The 21,965-nt window shown below is 31.6% G+C and overlaps 1 protein-coding gene across 9 annotated transcripts in view; it reads left to right on the forward strand.

Annotated features, from left to right (window-relative positions):
- The first annotated feature begins 7,548 nt into the window (after nucleotides 1-7,548).
- Nucleotides 7,549-21,965, forward strand: part of LOC134707260 (ecotropic viral integration site 5 ortholog-like) — a 54,065-nt gene continuing 39,648 nt past the window's right edge. For 3 of the 9 annotated variants that reach the window (XM_063566871.1, XM_063566878.1, XM_063566879.1), the window contains exons 1-3: nucleotides 7,549-7,647; nucleotides 16,685-16,826; nucleotides 20,672-20,796. In XM_063566871.1, coding sequence (XP_063422941.1) covers nucleotides 20,705-20,796 — 92 coding nt within the window. In that variant the 5' untranslated portion in view covers nucleotides 7,549-7,647; nucleotides 16,685-16,826; nucleotides 20,672-20,704. Of the gene's footprint in view, nucleotides 7,648-11,015; nucleotides 11,171-12,695; nucleotides 12,745-16,684; nucleotides 16,832-20,056; nucleotides 20,149-20,671; nucleotides 20,797-21,306; nucleotides 21,383-21,965 lie in introns of those variants that run through there. The other 6 variants (XM_063566875.1, XM_063566872.1, XM_063566873.1 and 3 more) reach the window with 6 other exon arrangements.

The following is a 21,965-nucleotide window of genomic DNA, read 5'->3' on the forward strand; positions in this document are numbered from 1 at the left end:
AGACCCACTTCAGTTAGCTCTAGTAATTTTCCATTAAGATGATTTCAAGTGGAGTAGGTTTATTGACAAACAATAAAACATAACCTCTGATGAGTTTTTAACCTTTACCTTTATGATATAAAGACATGCTATATATGAAATGTATGTTGGTCACTTGCACTTTGCAATGTCCAGTTCATCATATGTGCTTTATCCAGTAACATAATTAATGGCAAACAATATTTAAACTGACAGCATAATTCTAGCCATACAAAAAAGCTAACACAAAATAAATGCACATTTAAAGCAAGACGACATTTTATGAAAAAAAAGGTAGTAACTATCTATATTTTCTTTGGTAGATTAAGATAATATACTAAAGTCAATTCCACAAAAAAGACAAACAAGACATTCATATTCGAACAACAGCTTCCAATGTACAAACTATCTGACTCATAAATTGCACATGAGTAAAAACCCCATTAAAGTATGAGGGCTCAAGTATGTTACTGTTGACATGGCTCTATTGTGTAGTTTGTAGACCCCCCTTAGTACAGTAAGATGTCGTCATCTTGCCATCACATACAATTTTAGACAACTTAAGAGACAAATAGAGACAGGATTTTCATACTATCAATTATTGCATTTAAGTGTTGTTTTGGACACCCGGGGTTGGTGTGCAAAATGCAAGCACGCCGCACCGACTATGCAAAATGACCAGCAAGCCGACAAAGACTGGACAAAACAAAAATACAATCAGTCAAGCTAGTAACGAAGAAATATTTCTTAAAATCCTGCAAAAAGAGAAACAACAGTTAGAACTTACACTAGAATGGACGTCTGACCGTAGATTTCTAAAATTTTAAAGCTCGGAGACCGGCGCCGTTCATATAGTCGTAAAGCGGACAATCTTGGTGTATCTATATTATTCCGTAGAGAAGCAACAGAGAAATGAAAAGATTTACTTAGTACCATGATATGTACGGTACGGTAAACCACGATTTCCCGAGAAATACAAGAAAAGCGTGATATCCCCAAAACAAGTCGTCGCAAATTAAACGTACGATCATACCTACAGAATAATGGATGCATGATATCAGTGTTGTTGAAAACCCAACGAAAGACGTTAAACCGGGAAAATAATGGATGCTTATAATGACTTAGTGTAAACAATATTTTATTATGATAAATACAAGTATAAATTATAAACACATATTCACAATAAGGATCCAGAAACAAGCAGCAATTGCTTATATTAATCTGTCTCCTTGGTAAATTAAATACATTATACACAAATAAATCAAAACTACATGCTCTGTTACATAATAAAAATATTGATATTGTCAGTGAGTTACATAATGAACTGAAAAGTAAAGAAAAATGCAACTGATAAGACGAAATGCTTACAGGTTAATTGTGTGAGTCATTAGTTTGTAAACCTTTTAGTTTTGATAATGAACCTTTGTACCATGAGAAATAAACTAATATTTTCTGCATTCAAAATTGTATCTGAACCATTTAATAGAAGTTCGGTGTCCATAAGTGCCGTTAATTTTAGGCTTCCAAATGACATTATCAGTTCTTGTCTTATGTCCGAGTATAGTGGGCAAAAAAGTAAAAAAATGTGAGCTAGTTTCTAAGTCACCACAGTGACATTTAGGGAAAGAAACTAAGTTTCTTGGAAACAAGTGACAGTTTAAAGAACTACTATTCATTCTAAGTCGCGCGTGAAGAATTTGGCCTTTTCTACATCCAGCATAAAAGTATAAAGGGACGCGATCGTTCTGATTACAAATTTGTTTCTTAAATAGAGAGATAGATTCACAATTTCTAACACTTAACGGTAAATGATTCCATAATTTGATGGATGACGGAAGATAATAATCAGAATAAAGTTTTGTACGTGATTTAACATGTAAAAGATTATAACTTTGTCTTGTACTGTGGTCGTGTCGACCACAGACATAGCCAGGCAATAGCTCTTGCAAATAATTTGGGGTTTTATTATTTACAATTTTATGAAGCAATATTAATTTGTGGTTACTTCTTCGATCTGAAAGTTTCTCCCATTGCGTTTCTTTATATAACATCGACGTACTTGTGAGCTTAGTCCCCCCTGTAACTATACGAGCAGCATCCAACTGGATATTTTCAAGTTTATTCATTATAGTCCAGTCGAAATGTGAAACAATTGCTCAGATTGTGGTAAAAGCATCAAACTTTGCAGAGTGTTATAGTTGAGGTCACAACTAATATTTATAGCTATGGACCCAATTCAGAAAATCAAAATGGCGGCTCTGGTCGGCCATTTTGAAATCCTGTCCGAAAAGTCAATAAAAATTATTAGAAAAAATATGAAAAAATATGTTACTTAACCTATGTTGATAAACTTTCGTATTTCTTATGACAAAGAATATAAACTGATGACTATTGAAGTATTTAGTGGCCATCTTGAATGGTGGCCATTTTGGAAACGTAAATTTGCAATATATTATTATTCGCTATTCTTAATTGTTTTTTGAATTAAAACTAAGTTTTATATGCATTCACAACTAGTTTTGGTAATCATTTATTCATGACTGTTGCTTTTCATATAAGATATATTCACCAAGTGCTCAAATAAGGTATGCATATATGTTAACAAATAAATGTATTTACAGAAATACCTAAATTCTTTTGATTGCAGTTTAGCATGTAGGGCTTAAGTACCTTTTATAGGTATCAAAATCACTAGAGCTGAAAAAAATCTAATAAATAAATAGACTGGAAAGAATTTTGCAACGGGAAGAGAGGACACGTGATGATTTACAATGCCAAGCAAATACAAAAAGAGCATACATAGACATTTGAGCTGGTAATCAGTCATTGTTTGTAGCATACAACTGTTCCACGTTGATGAAGGCCATGTAATGGTAGAATCACAAGGCAAAAGGTACTAATCCTGTCAAAGCAAATCTTAATATATATAGTCAGGAAAAACAAAATGAGTCACAGATTGAAAGATTGCAAAAAACAGTAGAATAACCAGCCACAGTTGTGATGAATCAACAAGAACGATGATTGCAGATATTTCTTTCTTTCTTTGTGATGAGGTATCTGGATATCTTCATAAAGCATCAACAATTGTGATTGACAATAGAGTATGTGACTGTCACTTGAACTACTTACCATGGCTCTTTTAGCTAGACTCAGTGCTGAAGATTAATATTTCAGGAGCCGATCTCATGCTAAATGTTTGTTAAAACTGCACGACAAGGCAATTATACAGAATTCGCGACACAGAAAGAAAGTCAAGAATCTGTTATCCATTACAATGGGGCTTGCCAAAATAATAGAAAACAGTGACGGCTCACAGTCTGGAACAGATATTGTTTTAATATTTAAAATTGATTATATGGAAAAATGGTACAGCAAACGTCCTTAGTAAATATTAGCTGTCATGGAAAGAATGGTTAATACAACATTTATGAAAAATTGAATACTAGCTACCATAGATGATATGCAAGCACACACGAAAGGTTGCGTCTTTCTCTGGATTCTCAATGAATATGTTAGGGAAGTTCTGAAACAGGCCATGTCTTTTACAAAATGTTTAAGTCATGATAGGGATGGCCTCTTCATAGTCAAAGCAACTAGAATAGTTTGAAGAGTTAGGCTGGCTACAATAGAAAGGTTTACAGGGACATTCATTGTAGGCTTTCAAAATGAATCTGTTCCACAATCTTTGAGACATCTTACTCTCTATCGGAGGACTGATAAGTTACAGTTGTATCCTTCCGATGACAAGTTACACAATTGAACTATTATAGCTGAGAAAGGGTGAGTGTTGTCTTCCACCTATTGATATTACTGGATTGTGTCTCGATATTTGGCCATCCTGTCCAATTCATACTAAGGAAACTTATGTCTGGTGAACTGATTCGTGTTAAAAACTGTTGTTTAGTGTCCCTGTAAAGCTTTTCTAAGTATCAAGCATATATAGTTTGCCTGCTATGGATATGGTGATACCCTTTAATTATGAGGTCTGTTATAGAACTTCAAGAATACCTTAGTTGAAAATCAAGAGAACTAATTTATATTGCTTGTATGCTTGCAGATATTCTTTGTTAGCTACATTCCCATTTAGTTAGATGCGTTGTATAAGTCCTTCCTTCCATAATAACTACAAGTTGTTCCAGGCGATTATTGTACAATTTAGCGTAATCTGCAAGCTTGGAGATTGGTATACAATACCTCTGCCAGACCGTGTGCCGTCAATCTATTTTATTATTTTGGAAAGCACAACTCCAAGGATAAAAGCTTCTTGACTTTCTTTCTGTGTCTTTTATTCTGCCTATTTGCTACGTTGTCAAGTTTTATTAATCATCAAGCAGGATACTGGTGATTTGACATCTCCAGCTTTTACTTTGGCTAAGGAAATATGTCTTGTAGTACAGGTGCACAGTCATGTCCCATTTTTGTCGATTTTTAAATTTCGAAGTATCATGGTGATCCCAAAGTACATCACAACAGCAAAAAATGCATTGCAGTCATTGTTTGTGTTGATTCAGTATCACTTAACAGTGTATAGTTACCTCTTGTTTTCTTTCAACTGGCAATTTATCTTCAACATCAGAAGTATGTTTTCCCTTTTACTGATGAAATATTTTGAGGACTGAAAATTTGTTTGACAGGATTTGTGCCGGCTGGAGTGCTTCTTCAGTTCCATAACCCTCATTCAACTGTTTCCAATTGAGCAAAAGGAAAACCAATTCAAGACCCAACATCGTTGTATGCCTGCATCAAGAAGAGTGATTGCCAGCTCAAATCTGTTTGGATCTGCTTGGCATTGCATGCAAACCCTCACATATTCTCTCGTGCCGTTTCACACATTCCTTCTAGTCTAAACGCCCATTTTGTTCTTCTGATATCTAGCTCCAGTGTTTTAGAAATCTACAATTTTGATCTTTTCCAACAACAACGTTCAGTCATTAATTATATCATATATACGTAATTTCTGTTTTAAAAAGTTACTTAGGCAAACGTTTAAGTAACAGTTAGAAATTCTTATACTGATATATTTATTTTGTAAACATGTGCATTCCTTATCTGACCATTTTATAAATATCCAATGCATATTTGTAAAAAAAATGTGAATGCAAACAGTGAATACATAAGATTAGCGAATAATGTTATATTGGAAATTCATGTTTTCAAAATGGCCACCATTCAAAATGGCTACCAAAAAATCAATACATATCAAGTCCTTGTCATCTGGGATGAATATACTTTATGACTTTATAATAACTTCCTGCAGCAAGCGCTTAACTGATAAGTAAAAGTGAACACGGTTAATAAGGAAATGCAAATGTGTGTGTAAAGGCAGTATTAAGTTGTACTACTTTATGTAAATGTGGAGGACAATGTGATAGAACATGATAGACAGAGTGAGGTTTGAAAAATCATGTACATTTCATTTTTGTTAGATATTGTTAACGTAAATTGAGAACATTTGAGCAGTTGATGTTCCTATAACATTAATTTCTTGTATAATATGAAATTCATTATGTCTGCAATCAAGGTTTTTGAAAACTATTATAAATGACAGGTAAACAAATATTTTCTTGCTTTATTCATACTTGGAACAAGCGGTGACACGAATATTGCTTTTAGAGTAATAGTTCATTTTATGATCTTCGATTACTTTTGAACATTAGAGACATGTACATTGTCGGAAAATATAAAGTAATTTGTACCCTCAATGAAAAAGAAGAAAACCTTGGGGGGGGGGGGTCCATAGGCTCGCTTTTCGTCCTGTTTACATAGCTCAAACAAATACATTTGTATATTTTTGACATTGATTTTTTTTTTTGGGGGGGGGGGGTCCATAGGCTCGCTTTTCGTCCTGTTTACATAGCTCAAACAAATACATTTGTATATTTTTGACATTGATTTTTTTCTAAATTTTCATCGAGTAATGACTACCTTTTTTGGCTTGAAAAAACAAAGATTTTTCAAGATGGCCGCCATTCAATATTCAATATGGGTAATATTTCCAAAAACTCTTTCAAGAAGACAATTGGAATCAGCACTGTTAGTCTAATACCAAGGTTTCATGTCAATATCTTCTCTAATATTTTTTTCATAATTTTTTTTTATTAATCTATAGAGATCAAACGGCCGCCATTTTAAAATGGCTGCCACTTCCGCAAATGTCGACTTTCAGAGTGGGTCCATAGCTTAAAATGTTGTCCATGACATATACTACCACTATTCCAAATTTCATGCTTTTACCACAATCTGAGCAATTTTGTCAAAAATCTGCACAAATCGACTGGACTATTAAAGATTGATTTCCTGAATCCCAGATAACATCAGCATATTCAATAATAGGTCTTATAAACGATATATATATATTTTTTCCAGGGTCATTCTATCTAAAGTGTGTTTTATTTTCCTTAATATATTAAGTCTTTTGTATGATTTCTGTACAATATAATCAATATGGACATTCCATGAACCATTATTAGAAAAATAGACTCCTAATTAAGTGCTTGTGCTTTTCAACTACATGTAGTTCTTCGTTGTTCATGTTTAAAGGTGGGTGGTAAGGTTTTGAAATTTTACGGGAAATAGTCATGGTTTCAGTTTTCTTGGGGCTAAATTTTACAAGCCATTTCTGGGACCATTCGTGAATTTTATTCAAATCGCTATTTAAAATTTCAGCGCCCTCTATTGGGTTTTCAACAGTTAAATAAAGACTTGTATCGTCAGCAAAAAGCTTAATTTGGGCTTCAATATCAGTGACTATATCATTAATAAATCCCAAGAACAAAAGGGTACCTAATATAGAACCTTGTGATGACTTAAAGAACAATGCGAGAATAAAAAAAATAGTATATAAATTAAACGGGTGCTCAGTTTGGAAAGGACCCCATTTTTTTTGTGTTTTGGATTTTTTTTAGTAAATATATTTTGATATTTAACATTATTATTTTCATATCCGTGGTATTATCTTATTGGTCTCGGATTATACATAATGCCTCTATAATATTTTTTTCTACGTTGAAAATCATTTATAAGAATACAGGGGTATGATGCCATCATCATAGTATAACACGAACCGGCTGTTAATTAATGTTATATCGTATGGATAAGTATTGTAAGCTATAACCCACGGTGGAGTTAACAGAACAGAGATTAATGGGCCAAAACTGCAGCAGAAAAATGTGAACAAAAATACAGAAGAGTGAAAAATAACCTAGAAAATAAGGTATGGAGAATACGGCTGAATGGGGTGCTATACAAAAAAAACAACCAGAGAATAATGGACAAACAACACAAAGAATAATAAAATTGACATACAAATAAGAAATGACGGATCTGCAATCATGAGGTATTATATGTATCTACTGGGACTAATGAATAATTAAATGCATTCATCACAGGCTTCTTTTTTTGTACATTGGATATACTTTCGGAATTATGTTGGCCGAAGTTGGTTCTAAATTTAGGTATAATTTACAAACGTTTGAATGATTGTAAAATATTTTCGGTATTTTCTTGGCTTATCCATCCGAATGAGAAACCTCAAGAGACTAAACATTCTCGAAGCAAAACAAATCACCAGGAAAGAATTTTGACACATTTTGATGAATTGATTCACTTTGAAGGAAAATACTGGTGTAGGTAATATTTGTAATTTAAGAATTTTATGTTTTTGACATATTTTTATTTTGAACTTTTTATGCCAGTTAAATACGAAAAATGACCTGAAGGGCGTTCCTCATGCCTCCCCCAAAACACTTCTTCACCACTGGCACTGACATGTGTATCGTAATCACATATGGCACTCAGTGACAGGCTCCAATTAGAGGAGGAATGAAGGTCTATAAGAGGAAAACAACTTAGACCATTGTTAGAACTTAAAGTATATAAGTTGTGTATTGAGTCCTCAGACTGAGGGAGAGACTGCACATAGTCCATGTCAAATAATATAATTAATGACATCTTGAAAGGCTGTTTTAATTTTTTGCTCTGACGCTTAGTAGAAGACTAAATGTAGACATTAGTTTTCTCGTTTGAATTGTTTTACATTTGTCATTTGACCTGACTATGTGGTATGGGCTTTGCTCATTGTTGAAGGCTGTACAGTAACCTATCATTGTTAATTTCTGTGTCATTCGGTCTCTTGCAGAGAGTTGTCTCATTGGCAATCATACCACATCATCTTTTTTATATTCACTGCCTTAAAAATATATAGCCTTTCAAGATGTCATACTTTTTTGGTCAAAGATACATATATATCTATCTTTTACAATTCGTGATTAATACCAATGTCAGCTTGTACTACTTAATACTTTAAGCAAACTTGTACCACTGCTCAGTAACTAAATCAATTCCATAATTAATTCAGGTTAATTTCAATATGTTAATCTCAAAGATTATATAAAAACTGTCATGACTGTAAGTACCGTATGTTTTGTTAGGACATTCTATTAAGCTCTTGGTACATATACATTATGTATATTGGATGCCTTAAAAGTTGATGATGGTGCAAGCTTACACAGAATTTCTTTGCAGTGATAGAGTTGATTTTAGTGTACAAGACGAGTTCACTTGCTTTAATGTCAGACTGTTGTCAGATTTAGTTTTGTCCATGTAAACAATTACTTTTGTCAATTTGATCTTTGACAATTAATGGTCAATATGCATAATGATGATTCAACTATAAAAATTGCAAACACAATAGCTTTTTCATTCATAGACAAATTTCTAGTTCACCTCCATAATTGTGTTATGGCAGTTGATCGTGAGCTGAAGTCATCATCAGTTGAAGTCTTTGAACATGTTGAACAATCCCCTTTATAGTCTCATTGTCAGGAAATAAGAAAGGCATTATATGATATTCAAAATTTATGGGAAAATTCACAAATTTGAAATTATTTGGTATATTTATGATTTTACTTTCATTTGCCCGATGATAATGTGGACTTATCAATCTTCTTCCCTGATTTTCTTTTGAAAAAATTATATTTATAGTTTTGGAACATTTCTGTGATTAGGAAATATATATTTATAGCATGCATATGTGCAAGACAGATATTGTCAATACAGACAAACACTTTAAGAAAATTACTTAGTTGATATTTCATGCACACTAAATTCATGAAATTTATGGTAACAATTGGGTAAGCAATACAAAAATTATAATTTTACTTATTTTAAAAAAATACTTAAATTGAAACAGGCTTTTTTAGAACCTTAGAACTACATTTATTTTGACAGCACGGTATTAAAGTCTTGCAATCAATTTACCAAAAAATTTCAGAGAAAGTTATCTCACTATTACTATTAGCCATGAACATTTAAGTATATATACTCAATATGATCAATTTTTGTTGTATAAAGAGCACCTGTTTTGTTCTTAATTAAAAAATTTAAATGCGTAATGATTATTATTAAATTGCTTAAGAAACATATACGCATTAAAAAATTCAATAATTCCTCAGCATAGTCTATAAGCTTTCCCTGAAATTATATAATTATGGTACGGAACTACATAAGAAACATGATCACATACACAATCCAGTCACATAAACGTGTCAAGTATATTGACAGAAATTACTTCCATTCTAATAATATGTGTAAAAATATATAAAGAAATGTCAAAAACAAAATAAACACATATTATAGTAGTAGTATAAAGTCATTGATAAATAGGTACAAAGTAATAATTAATGGTAATTAGGTATATGTGGTAGTATCTGTGGTAAGTAGGACATGACGGGGAATACATGGGTTGTATTTCCTGCAAACATTTTTGTTTAGATTTGCATTTCTCTCTCATTCAGTCACTCTTTTATTTAAGGAACTACTTTCTTAAGGTAAAAAATATATGTCCACATTTGCATTCTTATGCAGTTGAGAACCACATCAGTATTTTGATTACCAATCCCAGACTTAAGATGTTAGGGACTTCCTATCAGTGGAATTTTCAGGGGATTTTTTTTTCTTGCATTTAACTGAGAATTGGAATTTTTTGTCTGTCAGCATACCACTTTTAACACTGAAAACAAACAATCAAAGGCATTTCATTCCTAACCAACTATTTAACCCATAGCTTGGGATCCATAATATAAATGAAGATATCCATAGTGAAGTGGGAATCATGTGAATCCATAATACACAATATATATATATATACATGTATGTAGGAGTAATCAACATTTCATGTGAATTCAAATTTTCTACACACATACATTGACATACATCATGTACATGTATAGTAATCATGTGAATCCATGTACAACATACATCATGTACATGTATAGTAATCATGTGAATCCATGTACATCTTGTAATAAGTATGTTCATCCATAGTCAGATTATCTATAAATGTGTACTACAAGTTATCTCAGATTGATACTGTTTGTCAAGTCTTTTTTATTTTGTGTACTTTGTGGCAATTTGAAGAATCAAGTCTTTTTCATTTGGATTTATAATTTGTTCTTATGTTTTGCTGTTGCAACACTTTCCTTGGTAAGGGGAGGATTAGGCACTAGGGAACATGTTTAACCCTGCCAAATTTGGTATGAGATTGTCCCATGTCTGGAGCTTGTAATGCAGTGTTTGCCCATCTTCTTTTTTATATTTGTAGTTTGTTGCTGTACATGTATATTATATTTTTTTCTGCTGATTTAAGTTTTATACCTAAATCAGGCCTTTAGATTTCTTGTTTTGATTGTTTTACATTAGTTATGACCAAGCGTTTTATAATCTTGCTAAGCAATGCTAAGCAAAATAGGTTTTGCTTATTGTTTAATGATGTTCAGCACCAAGATGAAATACAGTGACCTGTAGTTGCATGCATACATTTAGATGTTAAGTCTGAGCTGTATCACCCATTTCTACCCAATTCATACGTGTGTAGAAGATGAAAAGACAGTTTAGAAACAAGTACGGATATCTTGAATAATTATCTTAATGCTATACATGTAATGAGGATTGATGTCAAGGCCAATGACAAATCACCTGTGTATTATACATGTACTTGTAGTCTCTAGGGCAAAAGTCATCCCTCTGATATCCCAATATTTACATACTTATGTCATAGCCAATAAAATAAGTTCTATTATTTCCTTCTTTAATTACAATTTCCTGGATGTGTATTGTTTTATGTGATATTGACATGAGAATTAGGCCTATGCAGGTAAGTTTGGATTGATATTTGTTTTTGTTTTATCAACTAATTCGAAATATTTAAATTACCATTTTGACAAGGAGAAACTAATTTGATTTCATTCTTATTACTCCAAAAGTAAAAAGTAGAGTTTTATAAAATAAGTACTGTAGCAACCACATTCATGCCTTAATTACCAGCTACGCAGTGAAAACTACAGTTGGAGCAGGATCTGCCATTTTTTATCTGCTATTTAAAGCATGAATAGGAGCATCTGAATTCACTTTGGTGTTTTGCTACAACTTTTTGTGTTCCCCCTTTTGGACATTGAATTGTATTTTTCTAGGACTTGAGGTTTTTGGTTGACTTGGTATTGTCATATTTTTTGCAAGTAAGGTTATAAAAATTTCCTAAACAATGTTATTTTATGATAGATCTGTGGTATTTTGATGAAAAATGTATAATTATAATACATGGTGTATTTTTTTTAGTTTAATTCTTTGATGAAAGGAAGTATTTGGACATGTAAAGTACTGGTACTTGAAAACCGCATGAAGTACAGTAACATATATACATCATATATAATTACTAAAAAAAAAGAAACCTGACTTTGACAAGTAATCACATGTAGGAGTACATAAGTTGTTTACCTTCAGTACAAGATGTATTTGTCTTAATACATATTAATAATACCATGTTTTTGTGATATTTTTTGTACTTTATAAAAAGTACATGCAATAAAAGTATAAAATCTTGTATGATATGGCAACAAATATTTGAATCAGTATTCATAACATATTTACAACAGCATTAATTGTATTTGATGGATGTATAATTTTGTTGTTCACCCTTGAAAATACATACATATTAGGATTTATTTTATATTTTACCTTCCAAATTTCCTATGGAGAGATTGCTTTGACAGGTAGGGAAAACTGGAATTGCAACCTATATTACGAATCGAGCCAAATGAAAAAGAAAGGAATTAAATCAAAATTGTCAGAAGTTTTTTTTACATGAACTTTTAGAGGTACAAAAAGGCTATTGAGCAAATCAAGCATCTAGGGCATTTTGTTATGAAGAGATACGTGTACTTTAAATTATTATTTTTTTAGAGATTTTTAAAATATTGCAGTTTAAATGGACCGAACCTGTTTGAAAGGTTTTATTTTCACTTTCATGTTCTTCTTAAAGATCAAAGTTAAATGATGAGATATTTTCATATTTTTATCATGGCTCTACCTATAAGTCATACAATATATATGGTAAAAATTAATTTTTACAAAAGAATATTCTCTTTTCTACTGTGCTTGTTGTGAACTAGTCTAAATTTTGAAATAGATTTTAATAATAGTTTTTACTGAATGATCACCTTTATAATTCAGTGTTATGCCTTTATGCAGATTTTTTTAACTTGACATTTTTTACACTTGGCTCTTATATAATGTTTTAATGAGGCATCCTGGTATCTATTTATTATGACACCTACAGATAAACTATAAATAAACAAATCCCCTCGATAAGTTATATGATAACATTACTACATATATACATGAGTATGAATAGGAAGTGGAAAGTTTTGTTTTGATATTAAGGTTCTAATGGTAAGAGATTTTTGTATTGTCCTTTTTATTTGATCTACCTTTAGTTCAAAAAACAGAAGTACAGGAGTACAGTTGGTACAATACTAACCATGATTACTTTGTATATAATCAGTACATCTGACCTAAGTCAATGTTAGTTGACAATATTTCAATTACATCATCTTTAAATTTAAAATGCATTTTCCCAGAAACTCTTGACTCCACAATGTATGACGTCCCAATTCGCAATGTCCTATGACATGTTTTTTCCCAGAATGACCCCTGGTCCAGTTGGACCAGTGGGCAATTCATTCATAAAAACTGAAATTGGAGAGTCTACATATTTCACCCTAACATATCAAACAACAGCCTAGCCTGAGCACACATTTATTGGAAGACAGAGTTGAGCACTTTTCCACTGACTTTTATAGTTTGTTCTTATGTTGAACTGTACATGTTACAACACTGTCCCAGGTTAGATGGACGGTTTTGTTTCAGTAAACTAGTTTAACATCGCCACATTCTTTATGTGCCTGTCCCAAGATTGAAAGGTCAACAGATCAAAAATCCAATCATGATTACAGTACTGAAATTAGACTGAAATTTGTACAGAAAAGTGATTTCTGCCTATGCCTACTTAATAATAATCAAATTCTACATTCATAGGAAACTTTAAATAAGTGTAACATATTTATAATAAGAGGGAGATCCTCATTGATTTAGAAGACATTTGATGCAATATATTGGCACTTGTTTTTGTCTAAAATCACAGTAAAATGGAATCATACTTTTTTAAAGTAAACAAAGAATCTATATATTATGTATGATTAGGTCACTAAAAGTTTTTCTTGCGGGGGTAGGTGAGCTTGCTTACTGAGGTTTTATAATTTGTTTTGCAGATGTTATTTCCTTCATCTACAGTTGCAATATATGTATCAACGATATGATCAATTAAATACATTTATGTGCAATCAGCCTAATAAAGCATAAGTAAATGCACAAAATAGTATTTGAATATAAATGAATTGATGACCACACACAGTATCACATCTGTTAAGCCAATTATAAGGTTTTTCTAACAAAGATTGGTGTTACATCCCTGTGTTTAATTGTATTAGTGGGATACTCTGCAAGCGAACAAGGTACTAATATCTTTAAGTATTTTTGATTGCAAAAGTGTGACATTATTATATATATATGTTTATGGCATATTATTTAACATCAAGATGGCTAGATATGTTGTTTGCACTCAAATAGGAAATTTGCATCAAGTCATACTATGGTGCAGACATCTTAGCCTTAAGCTACTAATTGAAATACTATCATGTATAAATTGAAGTTTATTGATATAATCACAACAATCTGCATGTCATAATTGAAACAAACAAGTGCAAATTGATTAAGAATGTACATAGAAGATAGTATTCAAGGATATTCTTTCATTTTATCCTTCCTGTCTGTTTTACTCTCTTTAATTCTCTCTCAGTCATTATTCTGGTAACACAATTTTATTTAGGGGCCAGCAGTGGACCACCTCCGAGTGCAGTATTTTCTCGCTGCGTTGAAGACCCATTGGCTTTTGGCTGTTGTCTGCTCTTTGGTCAGGTTGTTGTCTGCTCTTTGGTCAGGTTGTTGTCTGCTCTTTGGTCAGGTTGTCTCTGACATATTCCCCATTTTCATTCTCAATATATAATAAGTCCCGTACCAGCGAATTTGAATAGGACTATAGGTTTTCACTCCATCTGTCGGTCTGTTTGTCAGTCCCGCAAATCAGTTTTTCACACTTTTTTTTCGAGCTGGAATATATTGATTTGATGTTTGGTTTACAGTTTTATCATAACCAGTTGCAGAACAAGTTTGATTTTATTTTTGTAGTCTATGCTAAGACTACTACATACAAAAACAAAATGAAAGAGTCATATAATATACTGATATCATCAACATGTAGTCACTGGGTAACAATAAGTTTTGGTTATAAATTGAGGAATAATTATTATTGCTTGCCAGTCTTATCATAAAACTAATAGACCACAATCATGCTTTGGGTATCTAGCTTAAAAATTGTGCCCAGTGATTCTGCCTGCCCACTTAAATGGCCACTACCATGACTACAAATAGAGCATAGATCTAGAGGTTAAAATGATCAGAATGACGAAATCTACAAATTTATATGTCAAATCTCCTAAATAGTTGGTAAACTTTTTATTGGAGTTATTGCCCCTTAATATAGATTTTTACCAAATGATAAAAAAAATTAAATTCAAAAACATGTATAAAATTGTCTGTCAACCATATAGAAGTGCTTGTTCCTAAAGGCTGATTGAAACCATTTTTATGCATTTTCAGTCTAAGCAATACATGTTGTAGATAAGAAAAACTGAAACAGCAAAATTGATCAGCACAGCAAGATCTACAGTTTTGTAAACATGGAGGAAATGTTTTGTAGAATATTTATGGGAATTTAATCATTTTTAGTGAACAAAAAATAATCCACAAAACTGATCTGTATGAGTTTTACTGCAAAAACTGTGAAAAACCATAGATACATAAAATGGATTGCTGTTAAAATAAACTGATATCAAAATTCCACTTCAATTATTGCACATATTGACATAATTAGTGTCTTGATATCAAAATATGATATAATCACTTAGTATAATATTTGTCAATATTTATATATTTAAGATACAAAGTGTTTTTCCCCTGTACTTGTCATGCAATAAAAACTTTAGGTCATGCAGTGAACTTGGATTATTTTTAGGCTAAATTAAAGTAATTTATATTGCATTATTGGCTATTACATGTAGAGAAATTTGTAATCTATTTGAGAAGATGAGTCAGCTTATAAAATTACATGTATTTTGTGCATGAATAAAGTTGTGTAGTAGGTGTTGCTGATTTCTCACGATGTATATTGTTACTTTAGAAAGTCATCACAGCTTACCCTTCTGGTTATAACAAGAATTTATTATGATATGGAGAAAAAGATATTATATGAATGACTTAATCATTTATTAAATAACATACCGGTAATAACAATTGTATATACATAACTATAAGTAATTCTAGTATTAGTTAAAACTATTCTTACCATTTACACCCAAGCTAGTAGAAGCAAGTTCAAGAATACTAGTATATAACATGAATAAAATGTGAAGGATATATGTTTTGATTTAAGTAACTTCAATTTGTTGTATTGTTTAATTGCTTATAATTATCTACCCTCTATTCTAAATGTGTATAAGTCTGGACGCAGATGCTATATTCTTTCAAAACAGGTATAATCATGATATATGTGACTTTTATTTATGGGTCAAGGCTGTCAAATGCAACAAAATTCTGTCTCCCTTTTTTGTTGATGACTCTTTTCGTCTTAATAATCGTCCTGGTGTTTTTGAAGAGGTCTAACCTTTGACGTCAAAGTCTTAGACTTCACAGTTGGCAGCAAAGATTATAAAAAAGAAGATGTGGTATGATTGCCAATGAGAAAACTATCCACAAAAGACCAAAATGACACAAACATTAACAACTATAGGTCACCAAACGGACTTCAACAATGAGCAAAGCCCATACCTTATAGTCAGCTATAAAAGGCCCTTGATAAGACAATGTAAAACAATTCAAAAGAGTAAACTAACGAGAAAACTAAGGATTTGTATAAAAGCAGAATTAAAGTATACATTTGAATATGATTTCTCTTATTTCATATAAGCAGCATAAATATGCTGGATGCTTTACATCAAATCCTCATCAAGATAATCCATAGTATATTATACTGTATAATCTGATGTATACTTTGAACATGTGAACTATACATACAGGTTGTAATTGTCATGGAGACAATTGTATTCATGTCAATGAAAAAAAAGATAAGTATCAAGTTCCAAACTAATCCTCAATTAATTATTTATTTTGACTTTATATAGACACTTTATTTCTTCATTGATATTTTGTTTTGCAGAAAGTAGCCGATTATCTTTGCGAGATTAATTGGATCCTTCAAAGTGAAATGTTCACAGATTAAAGACATATATAAGAATACATCATTTGGATATCAGAATTGACATTAGAATTTCCAGAGCAAACTAAATTAGTGTAGAGTGGTAAGGTTTGTTTTATTAATAGTTTTCATCATAGCTTTCTACATGTCAGAAAAAGAGGACTGCTAGGACTACCAAATTACGTGTTGCAATTCAAACTTGTAAATTCATAGCCTCATATACATATACAGGATATGTATACTTAAACAAACAAAAAACAACACCAAAAGATATTTAATGAGATTTATATGCATGCTAATGCATTTTTCTTTTCTGTCCTAACAAAAGATTAAAAAAGGCATTCCTGTAATATTTTCTTTATTCCCAATTTCTGTTTTCAATGTTTAAAATCACAGGTAAATGAATATCCAGGATATTTATAATCTTAGAACATCTGTCTGCTTTTGTCATTCACTTGTTTTAATGTATGTGATATATAATATGTATAAGCATAAATTACACCTTTATAGGGAGGATGGTAAACCTCCATCATTAGATCAATCTCATTTTCAAAGGTCGCACCAGAAGCTATTTTAACATGGTAAAGATTACCTGGTTAATAAAAAAAAATATCACAACATTCACCTGCTTTAGGCTAAGAAAATAAATAAAATCTGATTAATATTTTGTCATTTATTGGTATTTTGTGAACTGAATCATGTCTAAACATATATATCTTATATATAAAGACGTAACATAGGATAAACAAAGTCTACAGCAAGATGGTTGATTAGTATTTAAATTTTTAGGTCAATAAGGGCATGTATGATTAATTTCTATGTTCTTAGAAAGTTTGAGTTTTGAAAACTGACATTGATTATAAAAAAATATTGTTATTTGTAATTTAAACAAAGTTGGCTTAAATTTACATGATTTGGCAGTGTATTTTTAATGTAACATTATTAGTATGAAAGTGTGCTTTGTGTATATACATATTTATGACAGCAATTTTGTGCAGTTGTAAAGAAGTAGGTTCTAAATAAAAATAAGGAGATGAAATCACTATTGTAAAGAGAACAAATGACATGGATATAAGCAATTATAGTTCATGTGTGTCCTTCAATAATGAGAAAACCTCTTAAAGTATAGACAGGAACAATGTGAAACAAAACTAAATGCATAATTTATAACAATACCGTCCAAGAAAAACAAATATGACAGACTTAACCAACAACAACCAATGAATTACAGGTAACTGACTTGGGACAGGCATTTTAGATTGCAAACACCAATCGATTTTCCCATATAGGTAATAAAAGGAGCCTTAATCAAGATACATTGCAGATTCAGAAAGTTGATTTCGAGAATAAAAGCTTGTTAGAATTAAAGAAAGATTATTCAGACTTTTTTTAGTCCAGCGGCGGGGGCGGTGTTAGCTCACTTCTTGAAAGCTTTATATTTTAGAAGGTGGGAGACCTGGATGCTTCATACTTTGTTTATGGATGCCTCATGTTACGAAGTTTCTGTCAGTCACATGTCCAATGTCCTTGACCTCATTTTCATGGTTCAGTGACTACTTGAAAAAAAAGTTAAGACTTTTTGTAATGTTAAATTCTCTCTTATTAAAAGTAATAGGATGACTATATTTGGTATGTGCGTAGCTTGCAAGGTCCTTTTGCCCATCAGACAGTTTTCACTTGACCTCGACCTCATTTCATTGATCAGTGACCAAGGTTAAGTTTTGGTGGTCAAGTCCATATCTGAGATACTATAAGCAATAGGTCTAGTATATTCGGTGTATGGAAGCACTGCAAGGTGTACATGTCCAACTGGCAGGTGTCATCTGACCTTGACCTCATTTTCATGGTTTAGTGGTTATAGTTTAGTTTTTGTGTTTTGGTCTGTTTTTCTTATGCTGCATGCAATAGGTCTTCTATATTTTGTGTATGGAATGGTTGTAAGGTGTACAGGTCTACCTGGCAGGTGTCGTATGACCTTGACCTCATTTTCATGGTTCAGTGGTCAAAGTTAAGTTTTTGAGATTTGACCTTTTTTTCTAATACTATATGCAATAGGTCAACTATATTTGGTGTATAGAAATATTTCATGATCTACATGTCAGTCACACAGGTTTTATTTGACCTTGACCTCATTTTTTACAGTTCGTTGCTCAGTGTTAAGCTTTTGTGTTTTGGTCTGTTTTCCTTAAACTATAAGCAATAAGTCAATTTTATTTGTTGTATGGAAGAATTGTTAGCTGTACATGCCTACCTGGCATGGTTGCTCTGACCTTGACCTCATTTTCATCGTTCAAAGGTCAATGTTTAGTTTTCTTGGTTTATGTTAAGTTTATGAGACAGTTGTAATAAAGCTTTATTATTAGGACTATCAACATAATATCAATGATTAGTAAAGAAGGCGAGACATTTCAGTGTGTGCACTCTTGTTATACAGATAGTCAGTTCAATGTTTTATGTATCTTATCATATGATATGACCTGTAAGAAACCTATTATACATGTAAAAGTAATTTATTTAATTAACATGGTTAAGGTTGATTTATTAATAATTAAGTTTAGGTTAATTTATTTAGCTAGTTAAGGTTGTATTAATAATTAAATAAATGATGGAATTCTTTTTCATCTGTCTTAAAATATGATCCATAAGATAATTTTATTTGGTGAATTTACACATAAATGTAAATCTGTGAGTCGAAACAAATCAAATAATATACTTGTATAATATAGATACATCAAAGGAAATTTTAAAGGTTATCTATGTATAATATTTGTATTTGATAATTTTAATATTATTTAGTACATTAAATTTAACATTTAACGAAGCATTGGCAATAAAAGCTATTTCACCTTATGCATTTTATATAATACATGTAATCATATATATATATATATAGAATGGGTTACTTATTTCTATCACACATTTTAAAATGTAAAATTTACATAACTTATATATATGTGATTATCACAGATATGATGTAATGGAGTATTTTCTTCTTTCTCATTGGGTATAGATCTGCACTTTTGCTGATTGACTATCAGTCACAGGGGCAAAAAGGGGGTGGACATCTAAACAGTGCTTAGTGTTTCAATATTGGCAAATTTTAAGAAAAGGGGACTATATTGCATTTTCTACTTCTACTATTTGTCAAACAAATATTTCTGTCACACTTTTCTCAAGTACAAGTCTACACAACAACTTCATCTTTCATTATTTGGTGAGCTGCTTGAGAGTGGAGACTTGAAATGTGTGAGAACTCTTCTCATCTGTAAGACATCTTTTTCCTGTTTTTCTATATTTAGAATTTTTCAATATGTTGAATGAACTTACTGGAAAAACAATGTCTTCATATTTGTTATAAGTTTGTCAGTGAGGAGTTGTTTATTGGGTGTGCATTAATGAGCATGTCACTTTGAATAACAATCGGGGTAAGTGTGCATTTTCCTGTCAGTTATAGAAGATATGATGACAATTTAAAAAAACCCAAACCCTAATGATTTCTTTCTTAATTGTTCATATAAAAACAGGAAAGAAAGTGAAAGTATGTCTGATGTGTATCTGTAATAAACATTTGTGACTGGAAACAAGAATAAAAGGATTATTTATTTCTTTATGTAAATTGAAAGTGTTGGTTTTCTCGTCTCTTCTGTCATTGACATGACCTACACTATAGGGAAGATAAACTACCTATAAATCCACAGATTTATATATTTATGTAGTATTTTACTGAAATACCAAGGTACAACCAGTTTATTGTTAGGTTACTGGATTTGTCAGTTATAAATATCAGAACAGTAGAAATGCCATTACCTGTTTTTGACCATCCATTAAGCTGTTTGTGGTGACAATATATGAATATGTTAAAAAGTAAATTTATTCAGCACAAAAAACAACATCTCTTGAGGCCATTATCTTACTTATATGAATACTATATGTTTGTTTTCATTTCAGAGGGTGATGAAGTAAGAAGTTTTTAGGAGGCCAATGTCCTCAGATGACAAACAGCAAACAGAGGAGGTATCCTCTCTGCAAGCAGAGGAGTTAGAACTTTTAGCCAAGCTTGAGGAAGCAAATAGGTAAAATACCTGTCAGCTGTAGATTTTATGTATTGTTTCTCTCATTTTGAAATGATGATTAAATAATGCAGAAAAAAGAATAGCAAAGAGAAATAACTGAAAATATAGAACACCTCAAAAGACTACATGAACTCCTGACTCATAGATAAAAAAATATGTACAAAGAAAGGCAAACAATAACATACAACACAGGTCTTCATTATAAATATTTTACTACTATGTAAACAAATATCTATATCATGTATATTGAACATTCTAATGGTTTATTTTACCTGACATTAAAGGAAGAGAGAACTTTTGTCTTTTCTATTTACAAAATATAACCTTAGATTGAAATTGATTTTTGAAATCATCAGGAGAATTTATTTTGAAAGCCCTACACTTATTTACTATGGTACTGCTAGTTATGGATTTTTCCTCTTGTGGATTAAATTTAATTTAAGAATTAGTTAATTAGTACATACATCAGCTGATAAACATCTATTGATTTTTATATGCTATAAATTTTAGATGAAATGGATTATAAGTTGTCACATGCAGTTAAAGTATTGAAACGTAAAGCTTCATCTAAACAAGAAACCTTCAGGTTAAATAAAGACTGTCAGATCAGCTTCAGTTTTTAGCTCACCTGTCCTGAAGGGACAAGTGAGCTTATGCCATCACTTGGCGTCCGTCGTCGTCCGTCGTCTGTCATCTGTCGTCTGTCGTCCGTCGTCTGTCGTCGTCTGTCGTCGTAAACTATTTCAAAAATCTTCTCCTCTGAAACTATTGGGCTAAATACTTTCAAACTTTAACTGAATGTTCCTTAGGGTATCTAATTTATAAATTGTATCCGAAGTTTTGATCTATCAACAAACATGGTCGCCATTGCTAAAAATAGAACATAGGGGTCAAATGCAGTTTTTGGCTTATAACTCAAAAACCAAAGCATTTAGAGCAAATCTGACATGGGGTAATATTGTTTATCAGGTGAAGATCTATCTGCCCTGAAATTTTCAGATGAATCAGACAACCCGTTGTTGGGTTGCTGCCCCTGAATTGGTAATTTTAACGAAATTTTGCTGTTTTTGTTTATTATCTTGAATATTATTATAGATAGAGATAAACTGTAAACAGGGTAATGTTCAGCAAAGTAAGATTTACAAATAAGTCAACATGACGGAAATGGT

The sequence above is a fragment of the Mytilus trossulus genome, chromosome 2, assembly GCF_036588685.1.
Source record: "Mytilus trossulus isolate FHL-02 chromosome 2, PNRI_Mtr1.1.1.hap1, whole genome shotgun sequence".
In the NCBI taxonomy this organism is placed as follows: domain Eukaryota; kingdom Metazoa; phylum Mollusca; class Bivalvia; order Mytilida; family Mytilidae; genus Mytilus; species Mytilus trossulus.